Source organism: Cyprinodon tularosa, unplaced genomic scaffold (assembly GCF_016077235.1).
Source record: "Cyprinodon tularosa strain WSP-4 unplaced genomic scaffold, ASM1607723v1 ctg90, whole genome shotgun sequence".
Taxonomy (NCBI): Eukaryota; Metazoa; Chordata; class Actinopteri; order Cyprinodontiformes; family Cyprinodontidae; genus Cyprinodon; species Cyprinodon tularosa.
This window is the reverse complement of record NW_024039674.1, coordinates 1,974,515-1,992,451: the sequence shown is the minus strand read 5'-3', so window position 1 is coordinate 1,992,451 and position 17,937 is coordinate 1,974,515. Positions and strand designations below refer to the sequence as shown.

General features: G+C 38.8%; 1 protein-coding gene across 9 annotated transcripts in view; it reads right to left on the bottom strand.

The window, feature by feature from the left end:
- rhbdf1b (rhomboid 5 homolog 1b (Drosophila)) overlaps positions 1-17,937 on the bottom strand; it is a 35,040-nt gene that overhangs the window by 2,777 nt on the left and 14,326 nt on the right. The window contains exons 2-16 of one of the 9 annotated variants that reach the window (XM_038274204.1): positions 17,355-17,496; positions 17,105-17,271; positions 16,746-16,892; positions 8,389-8,620; positions 6,509-6,715; positions 4,660-4,782; positions 4,316-4,458; positions 3,944-4,198; positions 3,749-3,860; positions 3,591-3,665; positions 1,879-2,040; positions 1,695-1,795; positions 690-753; positions 374-468; positions 118-193 (exon numbers count right to left, since the gene is read on the bottom strand). In XM_038274204.1, the coding sequence (XP_038130132.1) occupies positions 118-193; positions 374-468; positions 690-753; positions 1,695-1,795; positions 1,879-2,040; positions 3,591-3,665; positions 3,749-3,860; positions 3,944-4,198; positions 4,316-4,458; positions 4,660-4,782; positions 6,509-6,715; positions 8,389-8,620; positions 16,746-16,892; positions 17,105-17,271; positions 17,355-17,483 (2,088 nt within the window). In that variant the 5' untranslated portion in view covers positions 17,484-17,496. Of the gene's footprint in view, positions 1-117; positions 194-373; positions 469-689; positions 754-1,694; positions 1,796-1,878; positions 2,041-3,590; positions 3,666-3,748; positions 3,861-3,943; positions 4,199-4,315; positions 4,459-4,659; positions 4,783-6,508; positions 6,716-8,388; positions 8,621-11,667; positions 12,462-16,745; positions 16,893-17,104; positions 17,272-17,354; positions 17,497-17,937 lie in introns of those variants that run through there. The other 8 variants (XM_038274206.1, XM_038274205.1, XM_038274207.1 and 5 more) reach the window with 8 other exon arrangements.

The window sequence follows — 17,937 nt, the reverse complement described above, 5'->3', positions numbered from 1 at the left end:
TGCAGAGCCAAGCTCCAGTTGCGAGTTAAAGCCCCATCAGGAGCGTTTTGCGCTTTTAAAACCAAGGAGCTGTTACTATGCATTGAAGGGAAGAAGACAGAGAGTGACTGGATCTACCTGTGAGCAGAGTGTAGCTTCCTCATGAAAATATCCGTGCATAAAGTCACAGTACTCTCTGGAAGTGATTTCACATCTGCAAAACAAAATTCATGCTTTACCCTCCAGCTGCCATCAAACAGGACAAATAAATCCTCATTATTTTTTAAAATCCTGAACCAGGAAATGTGTCGAGCACTCAGGAAAAAAACTGGCATTCTGTTTTCTTTTCACATTGAAAACGAGATGTTTCAGCTTTAGCTCGCTCCATTCTCACCGTCCTTTAGTCCCGATGCAGCAGGGCCGGCCTGTGATGCTGCAGTCTATGTGGGGGAGGTTGGTGTGGTTCCCAGAGTTGAACTTTGTGCAGATCTACAGATACCATCAGAAGAACGGCCAAAATGCTGTGACTGAAATCCTTTTTAAAATCTAGCATTCAGGTTACTTCAGTTCCATCTAGAAACAATATTTTATAATTCTCTGATCAAAATATAAATTTTATGGGAGCCTGTTGCCTTTACTAAGAGGTTACAAAACAGTAACTAAATAATAGTAAAGCATTTAAGGCTGAAATTTCTGGCTCTGGGACCTACCGGCCATCTTGTGATGTCATCTGACCACTCATGAGGGAAAACTGAGGCCGGTTCCTGACAAATTCTGCACATGCAACAGAAAAAGGAAACATTACAGTAATATCTGCTGGTGATACAGATATAAAACCTTCAGCAACCAGGCTACAGTCATAGTACAACGTAATTATCCAACAATACACAACAGATAAGACATCTTAGATCAAACAAGAGGTAAAATAAATAACTGTTGCATGATTTAACAGGTGATTCAGCAGCAGTTTTCCACCTGTAATCATCGGATGTGGGACGGGTTCGATTTTCTCTGTTAATACCATTACAGTTCTAACAACACCTTGAAATAAGAAACTGATTCCTTCTTATTTAGACATTTGTAGATTAGCTGCCTGTTTGTGAACGTTGTCCATTTGATAACGTAGTTTGGACCAAGCTTCAGAGGAACCCATGGTCAGCTCAAAGCTGGCAGCAAAACAATTCTAAATCATACCTCCGCTACCGTGCCTGACAGTTGAAATGAGGCACTTGATAAAACATGAATTAGTTGAAGCTGAAACTTTGTCTGTTATGATTACAGAGAAGAACTGTCGCATTATAGTGAAAACCCGCCTCTTATGCTTAAATTAATCTGGTCAGGCTGTAGATACTGGCCATTTGTACTAATTAGACCTGCCACCAGAGGAGCACTTTTAGAACTTGATTCAGCTGGTTTCTGAACAAAGTACCAGCCAGCAGTACAGTTTTTCCAAAAGATGTCAATCATGCACCTTAACATCCTCATATCTAATAATCCACAGACGATCTCCAAGCTCCCTTTTTTTTTTTTTTTTTTTACCAAACTCATTAAAAAGTCAGTAAGGAACTTTGATGGCACATTTCGCTTATGGTGGATTTTTAAACCTCCAATTGCTTGTAATTTCTCCTCTAGGGATATAGTATCCAAATAAACCCCCAAGAATTTAGAAAGGATTCAGATTTATTTTTAATGTTACTGTCTGGCTATAGGTTTACCTGGGATCCTGATGGCAGACTGAACCATTCTGGCGTAGTTTACCATTTAAATATGGAGCACTGGGGTGTTGAGGCCACTTTACCCATACTGCCAGGGTACTCTGCAGGCAAACAGAAAGTGGTGTTTTATTGGATGACTGGATGAGAAGGGTGACTGAAATGATCAGAAGCCGGTTTTACTGACTGAACACTCCTCCTGTGATGTCTGCAGGCAACCAGAGCGATCGTTTCGAACACAGCAGCCCGATTCTCTCTCTCTTGCTTTTGTCTCCTGGATCAGTTTTTGGATCTCTTCATCTTGACGCATGCAAGGGGAAAACTTTGCCCCCAGGTGGATCAGCGCCTCCTGCAGTTAGAGAAATGATGAAAAAGTGATGAATGATGAAAAAAAGTTTGGTGAAAAAAAGAGGAATAACTTAAAATCACCTTTAGATGGTTAACTATGCAAGAAGAGCTTAATATAACAATCCAATGGATTTTCTTCTGCTTTACCTTATATTCACTGAAGGTAACCAATGTTTGGAATTCAAAACTCAGTTAGAAATAACAATAAAAGCAAAAACTTAGAAAAATTAAAGGACAGAGACTGAAAAGTTCTGTCACATTAAATAATAACTATTAGAGGAAACATAAAACGGGCCTCTAAGCAATAACAACAATAAACAACAATAAATTACTTTTCTATTGACTGGGCGGTTCATAATGTTATCATAAGTTTGACCCAATATTTTTTAAGGCAATAAGTACATGTTTCTAATTTTTAATCCACCGGAGGCCTTTTTTGGCCAAATAAATAAAGGAGACAAGAGAGCCCTGCAGAGGCTTCAGGTTCCATGTTGGCCCAACAGAGGGCGCTGCTCTGTAGTATAAATGGAGAGTACAGAGTGGAAAGCAAAGAATGTGCTTTACAAGGAAAAAAATGAATGAATACATCCACTCAAAGGTAATATTTTAATAAATACTTTAGATAATTACTGCTATTACTGCTCAATCTCTGATTCATGACCTAACCTATAATCTAGCTGTGAATAAATATCTGATGTGAATGAATCAGGGGATCTGTGTAAGTTAGTTGTAGGCCTATGAAAAAATTATTCCAAATCAATTCAAAGATAAACCTAAATAAACATTCTTACTTTCCTTGTCATTGCTTTACATTGTAAATTTAAATAATTAAGTCTCTAGCAATTTCTTCTCAAAAAGTGTGATTTTGATGGTCATGACGAGCAGAAATGTCCTTCCCAATTTCCAGTTTTACCCACTAATAAGCTCAGAGCAGAATAATCTTTCTCAGTGTCAGAGCTAAATGAGTGGTAGCGTTTCCAAGGGGCTCGTTAAATATGTGGCCGTTTAATCTACCACACATGTAGCATTAGCACTAAGTGGTATTTTAGATACAAAGGCGTTCTTGGAGGAAGAGCCGACCCGACAGCAGCAATGTTCTAGAGCTTGCTAATATAAAGCATGCTTGCGGATTAGTGTAGTAGGGCCCAACATGGACCAGAAATAAGGCTGGGGATGTGTTATTTTTCTGTTTCTTAACAACTGAGTTGTTTCTTAAAGCTTTAGATAAAGTTGTCTAAAGCTTAGTTTAAACAAGTTTATCTAAAGTTTTTATTACATTTTCACTTCTTAACAACATTTAGATACTTCAGGTTTTATAAGTTCTAATATTTGTGCCAAATTGCATAATTAAATTAAACCTTTGAGGATGAATGTTACATTTAGCATGTATGAAATATTTTCATATATATAAACAAAAAGATTTCTGCTCTTTTTGTTGTTTAAAAGTATTTTCAAATAACACTTTTGAGAGTTTGAGTCCCATTAAAGCCAGCCCTCCATCAATCCTTTATTATATCCTTTTCTCATAATTTGAAGAGTTTGAACACTTACAGAGCTTGGACCCACCCAGAAGTTCTGTTGTTGCACAAACTTGACGTTTTCATAAACCCCTTTATTTCTCAGCACCTTAAAAAAATAACATTTAGATGAAAATAACTATGTGTGCATAGCCAATAATAGTCGTTATGTGGATTGTTGAAGCTACTTACCGAGTCCACCGTCTCATGCTGGGTGAAGCCTATTGGAGCGATACCGTAAATAGAGACAGCCAGGACGGTGATAAGCAGGTGGACGAATGTGATCCAGTAGGTAAAAAAAGGCCTGAAAAACATAATAAGTCACTAAGTCGGAGTCTAAACTGATGCATCAGCCATTAAAAGAAGAACAGAAATAAAAAGCGATGCCTGTGGTCGTCCATGTCTTCAATCTGCCGTTTTACGAAGCTGTCTAGGCGTTTGCGGTAGGTCCGGTTGGTGAGCCGACCCACCATGCCCAGCCCGTACGGCCTCTTCTCCCGGGCAAACAGTTTCTTCACAGGAACTGTAATCCTCTGTCCTCGCTGCTTTTGGCTGCTTGCACTCACCACCTCCTGCTTCAGACGCACTTTAGGCTGGACTAGAGAGCCATCCTTCGCCTTCCTCCACCCTCTCTCTAAAGGCCTGGATTGAGACGGAGGAGTGTAGATCAGGAAATGGACATTAAATAATATCTAAAGTTCTTTTTGTGACAGTGCAGCATTTGAGCAGATCTTTAAAGATTTCAGAACATCAGCCCACAGCATGAGATGAGTCCTCTCCAGTTTGTTCTTATCCAGGGCACTTCCTGTGAGCACGCTCTCATCCAGCTGTTTCAGGTCCGCCTCAGAAGGTGTCTCAAACACATCGTCAGCAAAACTGGATACTTCTTCCTGGAAAATGTCCTAAATAGGTGAAAAATTTCAATAAGATAAATTGCACCTAATCTCAGACTGAGTTTTGGTAAAAGAAAACTTTCCAAGGCAGCTTTGCAGATTTTAAAACTATGATTTTCTATTTAAAATTGTTAAACAAGAAGAAAAAATGTTTTGCAGCTCTATTGTAAAGTTTTCTGGTTTTGCAGACGACGTCTTTGCGTTACTCACTCTGGTGAAGAACGAGGTGTCCAGCTCATCTGGAAAATCCTCTGTGTCCTCGTCAAAGACGCTGGGAGGCATGAAGCTTCGTCTGCGACTCCTTCCAGCTGCGTTCTCACCTAACGTTCGACCCTAGACGTTACAACGACATACACAAATCACTTCATGTCATCAGGTTTTATGACTTAGAAGAAAGCCCTCCATCCTAATGAGGAAAGCATGGTGGTGGTGTCATTGTTCAAGGAGAGCACTGATGTTTTAAAAATCTTTAACTGTGCATCAATTTATTTAATAAAATACAAATCTACCAAGCATGGAAATAAATATGAGATATTTTACTTAATATAAACACTGAAGCTCTGAAGCCTTAATTATTGTTTTTTTATCTCTGGATTAGTTGCATGTCTAGCGTTTGATTATGAGCAAAACCTGAACACTAGACAATTCCAAAACTTCTCTTGCTTGCTACACATCTGATGCATGTGAATCTATCAACAAAAAACAGTTTCAAAGACCTTGAAAACAAAATAAAACATACTGTGGATATTAGAATCCCTTTATCCCCCCCAGTCTGAACAAAACAGACTGTCATGGGGCCATTATGGTCTGGCTGTTAACCATGACTACTGCACATCCTCTTTCAGAACCTGCTTCTAATGTGAAAATGTTCTGGTCTGGGATCAGTTTCGAGCCTTTAGGTGTATTATTAATGGCTCGCAGAAAAAAAAAAAGTTTCACCAGAAGACATTTTACCTTATTTTGAAATTCCTGCTAGACGACTAGCTAACGTAAATATCTAAGAGGAACAGGAAGGTCACTGAGCTCCTGATCAGCCTCAAAAACATCTAAAACATTTAAGTTCATCATATTTAGTTCTTATAACAGCAATAATGAATTGAACATGCTGTTAGTCTAAAATCGTAAATGCTTTATCATTTTTTAATATATTAATTATAAACGATGCTGCTGTCTGGGTTGTTAAATTAGTTACTCTGATGAGTTTTTAGCTTTATGGTATTTTTCAGGTTATATTTTCTAACATTAGATGTAGTGTCCTTATAGGTTTGCCTTCTGAACGTCCCATTCTGGTTCTGGTCAAGGAGTCAGAGGCTGCCCAGCACATCTGGACATCTCCTAACAGTGATGTCTGCATGCAGCAGCAGCCTCTGAGCGTGAGTGGATTAGCTCTGCTTGTATTTTCTGACCTCAATCCCAGCACAGAGCTGAGCATTCGTTGTGTTTTATCACAGACCATCTGGTGATAGGAACTCCCACTTCAGGCGAACCCGTCCCCCTCGCCGCCCCATCTTACATCCAAGCCTATTCGCATGCATCTGCGGCGAGCTCACAGAGAGGCTCATCTCTACTCTACTGTAACATGTTTTTATCACGGTTTTAATCTCCGGAACACAGATACACACAGGCTGACGTGATGTTTTACATAACGCGCCAGTTCATACAGGAACACACATACTTGGTCGATTTCCAGGAATAAATTACAAAGCAGTTATGGAAATAAAGAGCATCTAAACCAAAGTATAGAGGTTTAAAACTGTTTAAGCATTTTTTAGCATTAAGAGCACAAGCTAATGCTTTATTGGTACACAGTCAGTCACTGATAGGCAGATTGGTTGGTTACTTAGGGAAGACAGGAAGATATATATTAGAGGATGATTTCTCTGCTCACTGAGCCACAGTCCATCCTCTGGATGTAGCAGTGGGACATAAAGGTGATAAATTATAAAATAGATGAGTGAGTTTTAATAAAGCTTTGTACCAGCAGATATCTGAAAAAATTATTAATCAAAGAGGCCGAGAGTTTACCCTTTATTTAAACTATTAATAGAGTAAAAAGTACCCTCATTAGTGCTGCTGCAGCCTTGATGCTCATAACGGCAACCGAATCCCGCTTCCGTCGCCGTGGCAACCTGTTGAGGGCAGAGCGGGAGCTGGAGAAGGAGCAGAGGGACGCTGTGCCCGGTGTGAGCGGAGTCTGCGGCACGCTGAGCCCATCCACCTCTTCCACCACGCGGAAGGCCCGGCCTCGGGCCAGAGGGTCTACGATCTGCACGCAGACACATGGGACGCCTCTGATCAAACACTGCGACAGGAAGCAGCAGCGCAAACATCGACACATATCTGAATTGAGATGGATTAATGTTATTAGCATGTTTGTAAAGTTAAACTAATTAAAAGTCACATGTTTTAACTCTACTCGGGTCGCCCACAGTAAACAAGTCTACAAAGAGGTCAAAACCAAATACTGACTCCTTCCTACATGGCATATCAGTGGCACTTTACATTCAGCCTAAATGTTTGATCGCTTTTTGCTTTAAGATTTCTTAAGAAACATAAGAATTCATTAAAACAATATCTAGTTTTTATTAACTTTTCTTTCATCTACTTTAAACGGAGATGGATCACTTGTCAAGATTATTTCTATTTTTTTTTTTTCTTTGGATTAGTTTAGTTATTGTCTTAAAAATTAACAAAAAAAAAATTTTTTTTAATTGAAGAGCTGCTATTCATCTATAAACACTGTAGATGGAAAACAGGTGCAAAGCTGGTGCAGACTGCCCTGTTCAGATGAGGGAATTGTTCTTGTAGCCGGTATGAGGAGAGCAGAGTAACAATACAAAAAAATGCTTTTTAAGGTGCTAGAAAAAAAACAGTAAAAATATTTTTAAAAGATCATAGAATTTACTTTTTACAGCAGAATAAAGCTCTGAACAACTGGATTAACCTCCAATGAATCTCTAAATAAATATAGAGGAAATATATATCAAAATAAATGTTGCAAACCACAGGAAGCCAATAATGATTTAATAAAACATAACTGTGCTTCGGGGACAGGCTGTAAGGAATATTGAGTAGGAATTTTAAAAAAATCCTTGTTTTCCCCCTCACCTCCAAATGAAGGCTCTGATGTTCTGCAAATTCATGAAGGCACATGTTAAACTTTAACACCTGCTGCTTTACTCTGTGCACCTAGTTAGTAGATCAGCTTTGCACATGCTATCAAATTAATACATGCAAAGTAGTAGTAGATCATGGCCTTTGAGTTTTATGTTTTAACTCTTTATTTAATACAAGTCTTTTGATCATTAGATCTGCTTGGGGTTTTGTTCTGGTTCATTAATCTTCTTGCCCCTTCCTTGTTTCTCAAGGTTTTTTTTTTAAACATACTAAACTTGATGTATAAACTCTGGACTTTTGGGAAAGTAATAGCAAAGTCTTCTTCCAAATTGGAACCATAAATGATTTGGGTAATCCAAATTAAACTCAAGCAGGACATAAAAAAATATATTTGACTTCATTCTATATATATAAGTGTCTTGTTTTAACTGATCTGTTTCGATTAAAACCAAGAGGCAAAATGATGGTGCTATGCTGCACTTTCAGGTCTTTAAGCAATGTTACACCTAGCATCTATTCAAATTATCTTAATAAACTTTTGAATGGGACTCAGATCAATGCAGCTTAAAACATCTATACAGATTTTTAACACAGATTTTTATTTAAAATTATATTCAACATCCTGAAGTTTGCAGATTAAAGATTTTTTACAGTTTTACACCCCAGCTGGGGGGCAAGGGAAAGAAAAAGTGTTGGCAGAAAGTATTAATTCGTAAATGAGGAAGTGAAGAGGGGAGACTGAGGGAGGAAATGTGATGGAGAGGAAAGTAAAAAAAAAAAAAAAGCTTTCTTCTCTGTTAATCCCCAAAGATACTAGCCTACCCACTGCATCCCACAGTGACGCTGGTGACCGGGGTGGTGGGGTGGGAGGTAGAGGGGGGGAGGGGTCTCAGTGCTGGCCAGTGACAGATTGTCCTGGCTGGTCAGCTCCATCTCCCTCATCACCTGGGCCTTCAGCCCCCCGTACAGCTGGCTGCAGTGCTGCAGGCTCCTCCTCCTCCATCTCTGGGTGCTGTCGCTGTCCTTGCTCACTCCGAACCAGTCAGCGGTGCCCCTGCAGCGAGGACACACTTCTATTAGTAAGAATCTCATGCACTGAAGCCTGAATTGAATGCAGAGTAGAAACATTTCTAGCAAATTCGTCACTCCTTCACAGAAGCATGTGGCAAAGGAACTCTAATTTCTGTTATGTATGAAGGAAATTAAATAATATTCAGTGTAGAGCTCAGTTGCGTGTTTATTGCTATTAAAATGTAAAATATAAATTATTTCAAATCAGTGGAGCATTGAATTGATCACTTCAACTCTTTGGCAGAGTCTGTGTATCACTTTAGGTTGAATAGAAACTAAATATTCAATTCAATTTCATTAATTTATATAGCGCCAACTCACAGCACATCATCTCAAGGCACTTTACAGTTCACCAGATCATACAGTCGAATTGATTAAAAGTTTTCTTTCTAAAGAAAACCATTTAATTACATTGACTCATTGACTAGAAGGCAATCCCTCACACTAAGTATGCTTGTAGCGACAGTGGAGAGGAAAAACTCCCTTTTAGCAGGAAGAAACCTCCAGCAGAACCAGACTCAGTGTGAGCGGCCATCTGCCGAGGCCGACTGGAGTTCAAGGAGACAAAAACAGACATACAAATAAAATCCTTCCATAAGTAAAGAAAATTATAAAGAAATAAGGCACATAAATTATTCAACAAAAGGCCACATTCTCCCTACACATTCAAATTTTCTGGGGGGGTTTCAACATTTTGTATGTATTTTATGGGATTTTACATCACAAAGAGAATCATTGCAACAAAGATAAAGGTAGATAATTCATGATTTAAGAATTTGAAGGGGTGTGGTGTGTTTAGGCTCCTTTCCTCTGATACCCCTTAATACAGGTAAATACATCCTAGCCAATGTGAGTATTTGTTTTACTGCTCCTTTTACTTCATTAACCCTACATAAAATCAAGTGCTTCAGAATAAAAATAATTACATGATAAGCTATTTTGTTTGCTTTTTGAGTTCAGTTAAGTTTATTTTTTCAGACATCTTAGGCATAGAAAATACACAAATCAACATTTTTCACAACGTCTGAAAGGAAATTGGCAAAAGTCAAAGCTTATTTCACCCATCCCCACTACATCAGACAAAATTTAGAATTTGAACTAGCTGAAAAATCTATAAAGGATAAGGGATTAAACAATAATAAATGTACAGTACATTTTCACAGTAGGTACCAAAATAGATTCAAAATCATTTCTAACACAATCATATCTAATTATTTTAACCCGTTTAAACAGAACTGTGACTTGGCTCTGAATTTGGTTTATTTCCCAGCAACAGAGATACGATGCTGCTTAACATTTATTTTAAATTTGTATTTTTTTCATATGTCACAACCTGGAAAATTATAAACAAAATCTTTGCTTTGAAACAATCTTTGGATCTTACACTTAAAATTATACATAAAACGTTCAGTTTTACATTTAACAAAGTCTCTAAATGCAAAAGCTTTTATCCTAATAAAAAAATATATATATATCTTTTATAGACCGATTTAATTTACCCCACATCTCTAGGCCATAGTTCATGGTCATTACAAAGACGTGGAGGCCCAACTATTAGAAATGGGATTAACTACGTCCAATAAAACCTGCTGAATTTTGTTGTTGTAACATAACAGCAGTAAAAATAAAGAGGATCAAAACCTTTGGCTGAAACAGACTGTTGAGGGAGAGTCTGGTGATGGAAAAGAAAAGCAGCAATTAGGGAGAAAGAAGGGTCACAGCAGAAAAAAACCCTTCAGAAGAAATGACAGCAGAGAGCCAAACTCCCCTCCATCGTCTGATAAAAGCTGCAGCATCACCTCCTGTTTAATTTCACAGAATGTGGCCAGTTATATCCCATAATGTTTGGAAGCATCTGGGACCTCTTCACCAGCATCAAGAATGTGGATGGATAGAAAAAAAAATTTAAATTATCTCCTTTATGGGCTGTTATTCCTTCTCTAGATCGTCTCACATCCAAGTTAATTACACTCCATGTTTAATAGCAACTGCACAATATGCCGTATTGAACCAGGAGGAGGAGGAGGCCACACATTGGCAGCATGTTTGGAGAGCACAATGTCCTGGGATAAACTCTCAGGACTCAAGCTCAGGACGCCTTTTAAGGCTGAACACAAGGCTGAATAAGGGTGAAGTAGTACAGGGTGCTCCTCCTCCAGAGAGGAAGGTTCCTAAAAGAGACACAGGTTTGGGAAAAGCAAAAGAGAATAACCAAGAAGTTCTTGAAGGAAAGGGAGAAAGAGAGAGCTCTGGTTTCTGGTTGGGGGAGATAAAAGGCTAGATAACAGATTTGTTTGCACTCATGCACTGAAAAACATGAGTAACCCAGTTACCCCTAAACACAGCATTCAGCTCTAAGCAACACTGAACCACTTTAACTAGGGGCCACATCCTGCAGGTCAAACATGTTTTTGTTTGGATAAATGGTCGGGCAGCAGAGGGGGAAAAACTTTCCTCCATCTAAACAGATGGAGCTAATGAACAAACAGGGTATCTGCTGAGGTTTAGCAGCAGTGCATCGTGGGCTGTCAGCTATCAAAGGATTTCTACACACCTCCAAAATTGAGGCGGTCCAGTATTTTACTGTGGTCCCATTTAGCGGAGATGTTGATGAGCAGATGTTACTGTTCAAAACCAGTAAAAATACTAAAAACTGTCTTAAGCACTACCAAACACTGTTCGGTGTAGAAGCTGTTACTGAAGGTTGGTTTAAAGGTTAACCGCATTTAGTGGCAGGTGTTTAAAAAATAAATTCATAGTAAACGTGGTAAATTTTTTAAAGGAAGCTTTGTTTTCTGTGAGATGTGGAGGAGTCTGTAAAAAAGATAACAGGAAGACGGAGTATCCTTCTGCCTTCACAATAAGAGCAAAACTTTAAGGATGATCTTAAAGAGCAAGCTTCTTAAGATCATCAAAATCTTCTCTAAAGAGGAATTTATCAGAAATATTTGCCAAATAAATGGAACACATCTAAATCATTACTTTAAGGTTGAATCATTTTGGTTTTAACTCAGCTCTGCTTACACTCACCTGTCCTGAGACCTCCAGAACGGGTTCAGGGTGTGGGTCATACCTGACAGGTACCGTTCCTGCGGAGGTGAGTCGACTCCATCAGCATCACCAACACAGTAATCCAGTTAAAACCCTGACAAATCCTCACAAATGACACACCCACACTTCCATCAAGGATATCCTGATATCTGAGCCAGTTGTGCATCAGTTAAGACAAAACCTAAAGTATCAGCACCTCCGGAATCTGTTAAATCCAACTCATGTATTTCAGAGATCCTGGTTGGTCAAAAGCTGAAAAGTGATGGTGATCCTCCTGGTTCAGACGGCTCTAAACTTCTACTGCGATCTGTAGGGAACGTCTACATCTCCTCCAGCTGAACTGGATCACTGAGAGCACAGTGAACAAGAGGATCTAACTTCTACTGTTGTCATGAGCTCAGAGCGGGGTCTTCCATAAGGCTGAGTGCATGTGTCAGCAGCTGGCGGACGTCCCAGTGTCTCCTTGAGAATTCAAGCCAAAAGGACCTGACATCTGGGATGAAGATGACAGAAGGTCTGGTTCTCGTCAGCCTGAAAACCCCCAACAACCCAGAACCCCAAAGATCTCTATCAGTGAGGTCATTCTCTCCTTGTTTATGAGGAAAGAGACGTTCTTCTCTTCGAAGACACTGGCACGCCACAGGAAACGGAAGCTTTAGGGGACGGAGACAAGAAGAATCACTGTAGACATTAGGAGGGCACTCAGACAAGCCTGGACTTGCACACAAACACACAAAGGTACTGAAACAGCAGAGACACAAAGCTCCTGGTGGAACTCCTCCTCCTCTTCAGGCTCAAACATTCACGTTGGGTTTTATAAGCAATCAAACTGAGACTCTGCAATCCAAAACAGCTACAATTATGAGTATCTGTGTGACTAAATAATAAATCACAAAACGTTGCGCTTTGAGCTTTCAAAATGAACGGTTCCTTCACATGAGGGATGACTCATGAGACATCTCAGCTCCTGCTCCAAACAAACATCAGGATTGCCTCCCAGATACTCGACAAAGAATGAGCAACAACACATGCTCTGTTTAAACTGAGCAGATACCGCTACATCTTTAACCTTTCTCAAGAAGCAGCCATCGGAACAAGCCTTACTCTAAATTAAACATAAGGAAAAGCTAAGGAACCTCAGGATTATACTTCTGGGTTAAAGCAGGTTTTACTTTCATTGTCTGTTTGGTTCTGGACAGGTAATGATAAACGTAATCTATTCTTTATGTGTCATAAACATTGAGAACTCTGAAACCGAAGACGGAGAAGTGAGAAGCTGTCGAAAAGGAAACTATAGCTGTGGTTTTGTGTTGTCACACATCTATGTTTAACAGGACTATTGGCTTCATTAAAGAGCAGAGAGGGTTTTTGAGTCATGCACAACAGAGAAAGAGGTGGGGGGAATCTTAATGTGGAACACTAACTGGGATGATGGTACATGAATATTTAAATCATCTGTGGAAAGTAAATAAATATACAAATGGAGACACATCTGCTGATCATTTAAGCTGCAAGAGAGAGCCAACCTGAGAGGATGAAAAATGTTGCTTTTGTTCATTTTTCCTAAGTTTTAACCCTGTTAGGTTGTAGGAACATCAGCTTTTATGGTAGGTATCAACTTTCCACATGCTTTATATCCTAAAAGCTATTATATGACTCTAAAGACCAGTTAAAATGTTAGTGTTATATTAATCATGCCTTTTCTTTTAAGTTAAACTTCCAATGCTGTTTAATACAGTTTTCAAAGAGGAATCAGATTCAGTTTAAATGCAGCAGATTAAAGCTTAAGACAAAGATAAGAAAATGATCTCTAAACAACTTACTTTGATTAACTTATTTGTTCTTATCTTCCAAGGTTACATAGTCATATTTTTATGTTTATGCATTTAGCAGACACTTTTATCCAAAGCGACTTACAGTAACCATCAATAAGTAAGTTTTCTAGTCAGATTCAGTGGTGACAGCAAAAAGATAGAGGGACTAACAGAAAGAGTAGTAGAGGGGTACAGAGCTATGATGACTTAGTGTAGCATTGGAAGTCAATGAAAACAGCTTTTCTGTTTGGACTTATTCAAGGTACAAGATCATGCAACGGCTGAGAATCGAACCCAGATCAACTGCTTGGAAGGCGGCTATGCTCACCACTGGCAGCATGTTTCTGTAGCTGGTAAACATTTCCTCAAAGTGCTGAAAAACTACTTACTTTCCTTTTTCAACAAAACCATCAACATACAAAGTGTCAAATAATATTACTAGGATACCAGTCAATAATCCATTGTATGTTCATTATTCAAAGTGAATTGACAGCTTATATTAGTCCAGTTTCTATTAATTAACTATTGTCTCCCTGTTTGATCCATGAGCACATCAATAAAAACAAATTCAATTTGTCAATGTGACTGAAAGCATATATTTTTAAAGCTAAGTTATAAGAATCACTCACTTTAACATGTTTTTTTTTATTGCAGTGTTATGCCAATATGCCATGATCATACTTTTTGGACATTGGGAAGCAGTGTCCATATTTCATCCTGATAGGATGACCAGAGAAGAAAACGCAGCTTTGGTGAATAACAGCTGGGGGACTTCTGCAGCCCCCCTTTTTCAGCCAAAGCAGCCACAAGCAGTCACATGGAAGTCACAGAGGTGTGAAAACCTACCCCCCTCCCTGTGAGAACAGAACAAAACCACAGAGCACACAGGATTCTTTCTCTTTTGCTCTTCACCTTTTTCTCCCTCGTCTGATCCAGCCTGCTTCTGCTCCAGCTCTCAAAGCTGGGGCCCACTGTGGCCCACAGTGGAGATGCAGGCCCCAGGGAAACCAGATCCCCAGAACCATCAAGGATGAGTCAGAACTCTTCAGAACCTAACTGCTGCAAACAGAACCTTTGCAACACATTTCTCTTGAGTTTCAGAACTTACAGAGCCAAACTGGATGAAGACCATGCCCTGGTGTGAGACTGAGAGGACCCCTGCTGTGAGACTGAGACAAAGGAACCCCTGACTGCAGAGCTGCAAAACTGGATAAAACTCAAGCTTTCCAAACGGACATGGAAAAAGGTTTGCAGGTCTGGCATGATTAGGGACAGAACAAGCAATGTGTGTTTTGATGATGCTAATCATATCGTGTGTTTACTGCTGAGTAAAGACAACGCTAATTGATGCTAAAGAATGGACTGCATGCTACGCTATGCTACAGGAATATATGTTGAGCTGTTGTTAAAGCTTAGACAAGCTTTATTCACTAAGGATTTAAACACTGATATAACATTAGTGTTCATGTGCTCCTCAAATGCTCATTACATTTCCATTACCAAGTATGACCAAGAGTCATTTAGTGGAATCCTGATGTCTATTCACTGCTAGCTATTTCAAAGAGGGTAAAGAATCATTTAACTAAAGGTTTTTGGTTCTTGATTAAGCAAATCATTTAATAAAACATTATTTGGCCAAATAATGTTTTATTCACCTCATGGATTTGCATTGTCAATTGGTCTGAAAACATTCCAATTTCTTTAAAATTAGTGAAAAGCTAATTTGATCATATCCCAAATTCTTCCAGATAAACTTTGGTTTCAAACACAGAATCCATCTTGAACTGTAATATGTTTTTCAACCGTTTTCCCCTTCCTCTTTGTACATAGTAGTTAGTTTAGTTTAGTTGAGTTTTACTAGTCTTAGTTGAGAGTGTTAAACTGAAATATGTTTGACTTGGAGCTGAATGATTTTTGTTAATAAACTCATATTTTGAACAGAAGTTGTGGTGAATTTATTCCATGTATGTGCAGAAATAACTGTTTGACCATGATTAGAGCTCGAATCACTCTTTCATCTATTGTTCTAACACACAGTTAGTAGGACTGTGTGTCATAAACAGTATATAACAGCTGAAATACTACCTGATTAAATAAGATATTTTACCACCCCTACAGGGGAGGGCAATAAATATCTTAAAGTATCAGAAACATAAATTCCCAGCGGGCTGGGAATAGAATTTAACTATAGAATCACAACAGCAGTATTCAGGTTTATGGAGCTTAGGCAAAAAAAGTGAAAAGATTTTGGTTTTGTGCAATATCAATTGTATTGAAGTCTTCATATATCTATCTATCTATCTATCTATCATCTATCTATCATCTATCTATCTATCTATCTACTGTATCTATCTATCATCTATCTATCTATCTATCATCTATCTATCTATCTATCTATCATCTATCTATCTATCTACCTAGATTTAGAAATATATCAGTGGTGCAACTAATGATTATTTTGCTAATTGTTTAACCCAACGATAATTGTTTTGATTAATGGATTAACAATCGGCTAGCTAAAGGCTCCTTACTGAAGATTTATTATAAAACACAGACCAGGTAAAAATAAAACTATTCCACTTGAGGAGCACTGGATAGAACAAACTCATGGACAAACAAGGTTTTGTTTATTTTAAATGCAAAATGTTCATATGTTTCTTTTTTACAATGGAGGCTGTTCTGTCAGTTACAGGCATGTTTAAGTGTCTTTGTACGGCAATCAACAATTTATTAACTAATAAATTTAGGATAATCTCAATATTTGATTAATCATGATTTATTGCTTCAGCGCTAATATACACACGTATCTCTCGTTGCCAAAATAGACTCCTCCAATGAAATCCTCCCCATAACACTGTTGAATTACTGAGGCCAGTAATGGACTTGGTAGGTGTTTTGTAATTTCAAAGTTGTAGGTTCAATTTCAGCTTCAGCATTAACATTAAGCTGGTTGTAGCTCAGTGAGCCTGTGTGCGGTTAGATGAATGTGGATCTAGTGTAAATTTGAATAGTCAGCACTAGAAGAGTGCGATCTTAACTCTGTCCATTTAACAATTATCAGTTTTATTCATAGGTTTATTGCAGCACTCTGATTAGTCATCTTTTCTTATATCACGCATCCCTATTTTCAGTTAGTTATTTCATGCAGGTTTCAGCGGAACAATATATCATCTTAACCCATGATGAAGTGAAAACCTCCATGACAAACTGTCGGTACCATGTTTCCATCCATCTCTCTTATACCTGATGATCTGTTTAGGTATAGACGAGCGGCGTCTGGACAGTATTTTAGGGACACAGGAGCGTCTTCGGATGGTCGACGCCCTCCTGGCACATCTCTGGCCTTTTGGAGGGACTGTGTTGAGGCGGTCAAAGTGAACCCTTTTCTCACTTCGCACAACAGGGGATAGGTTGGCAGCAAGGCAGGGTGGAAAAGAAGGTATCAAATAAGGTGAAATTAAAGGGAGGAAAAAATAGAAAGATTTTTTAGATGCAAAAGTAAAGGAAAAAGATGCTGGAATTTTTTTTGCAAAGACATGAAAGATATATTAAAACATGCAGGAGTGGAGAGAACATAACAAAAGGGGGATTAAGCTGATAACCTTTCATGGAGATGTGTCAGTTTGTTTGTGTCGAACCTCTTGATGGACTGCATGAAGGCCGCCCTCTCCACAGGGGGTTTGAGGTAGTTGTTGGAAGTTTCCAAGGCAGCAATATGTGTGTGTGGATTTTCTCCTGGCATGCTCACACTGCGGACTCGCTTCACAGGCTACAAAAAACCCACAAAGGATGAAATCAATCATCACCTGAATCACCACTGAATACATCGCTACTTCCCTTCTTATGTCTCACCTGAGCGATCTGCGGCGTGTCATCCGGCGTCAGCTGGATAGTCGGGATGTCCAGTTTGAGCCATGGTGGCTTCTTCCTCTGGAAGCTGTTGCCCCTGCTTCCCGCCTCGCCCATGTCCTCTACCTCCATTTAGGACTGCCAGCTGGACAATAAACACAGGAAACAAAGATTATTAAAACTAGCAAGAAGTACAAAAGACTGCATCACTTTCTTTTGGACCCGGTATCATGCATCGTCGCACCAGATGAGCTTAAAATGATTTTATTTTGTTCACATAGAACCATACCTAAATGGTGTGATAGGAGGGTGAAGGCAGTGAGCCTTTTAGACTTATAACTAAGCTTAAATAAAGCAAAGCATCTGTAAATATACAGCAGATATAATAGTGTGTTTTATTTAGTCTGAGTTTTAAAGATTTTCTTCTTTTTTTTTTTAAGCAAAGACCCTTTATTGTAATTATATTGATTACTTATAGCTGAATTATTATTGCCAACACTTAAGATATTTTGGCTTAGTGTTTATATTTTATTTCGGCTTAACAAAAACTGAAAGGTTATGAGGTTCTTGTAAATCTTCTGCTCCC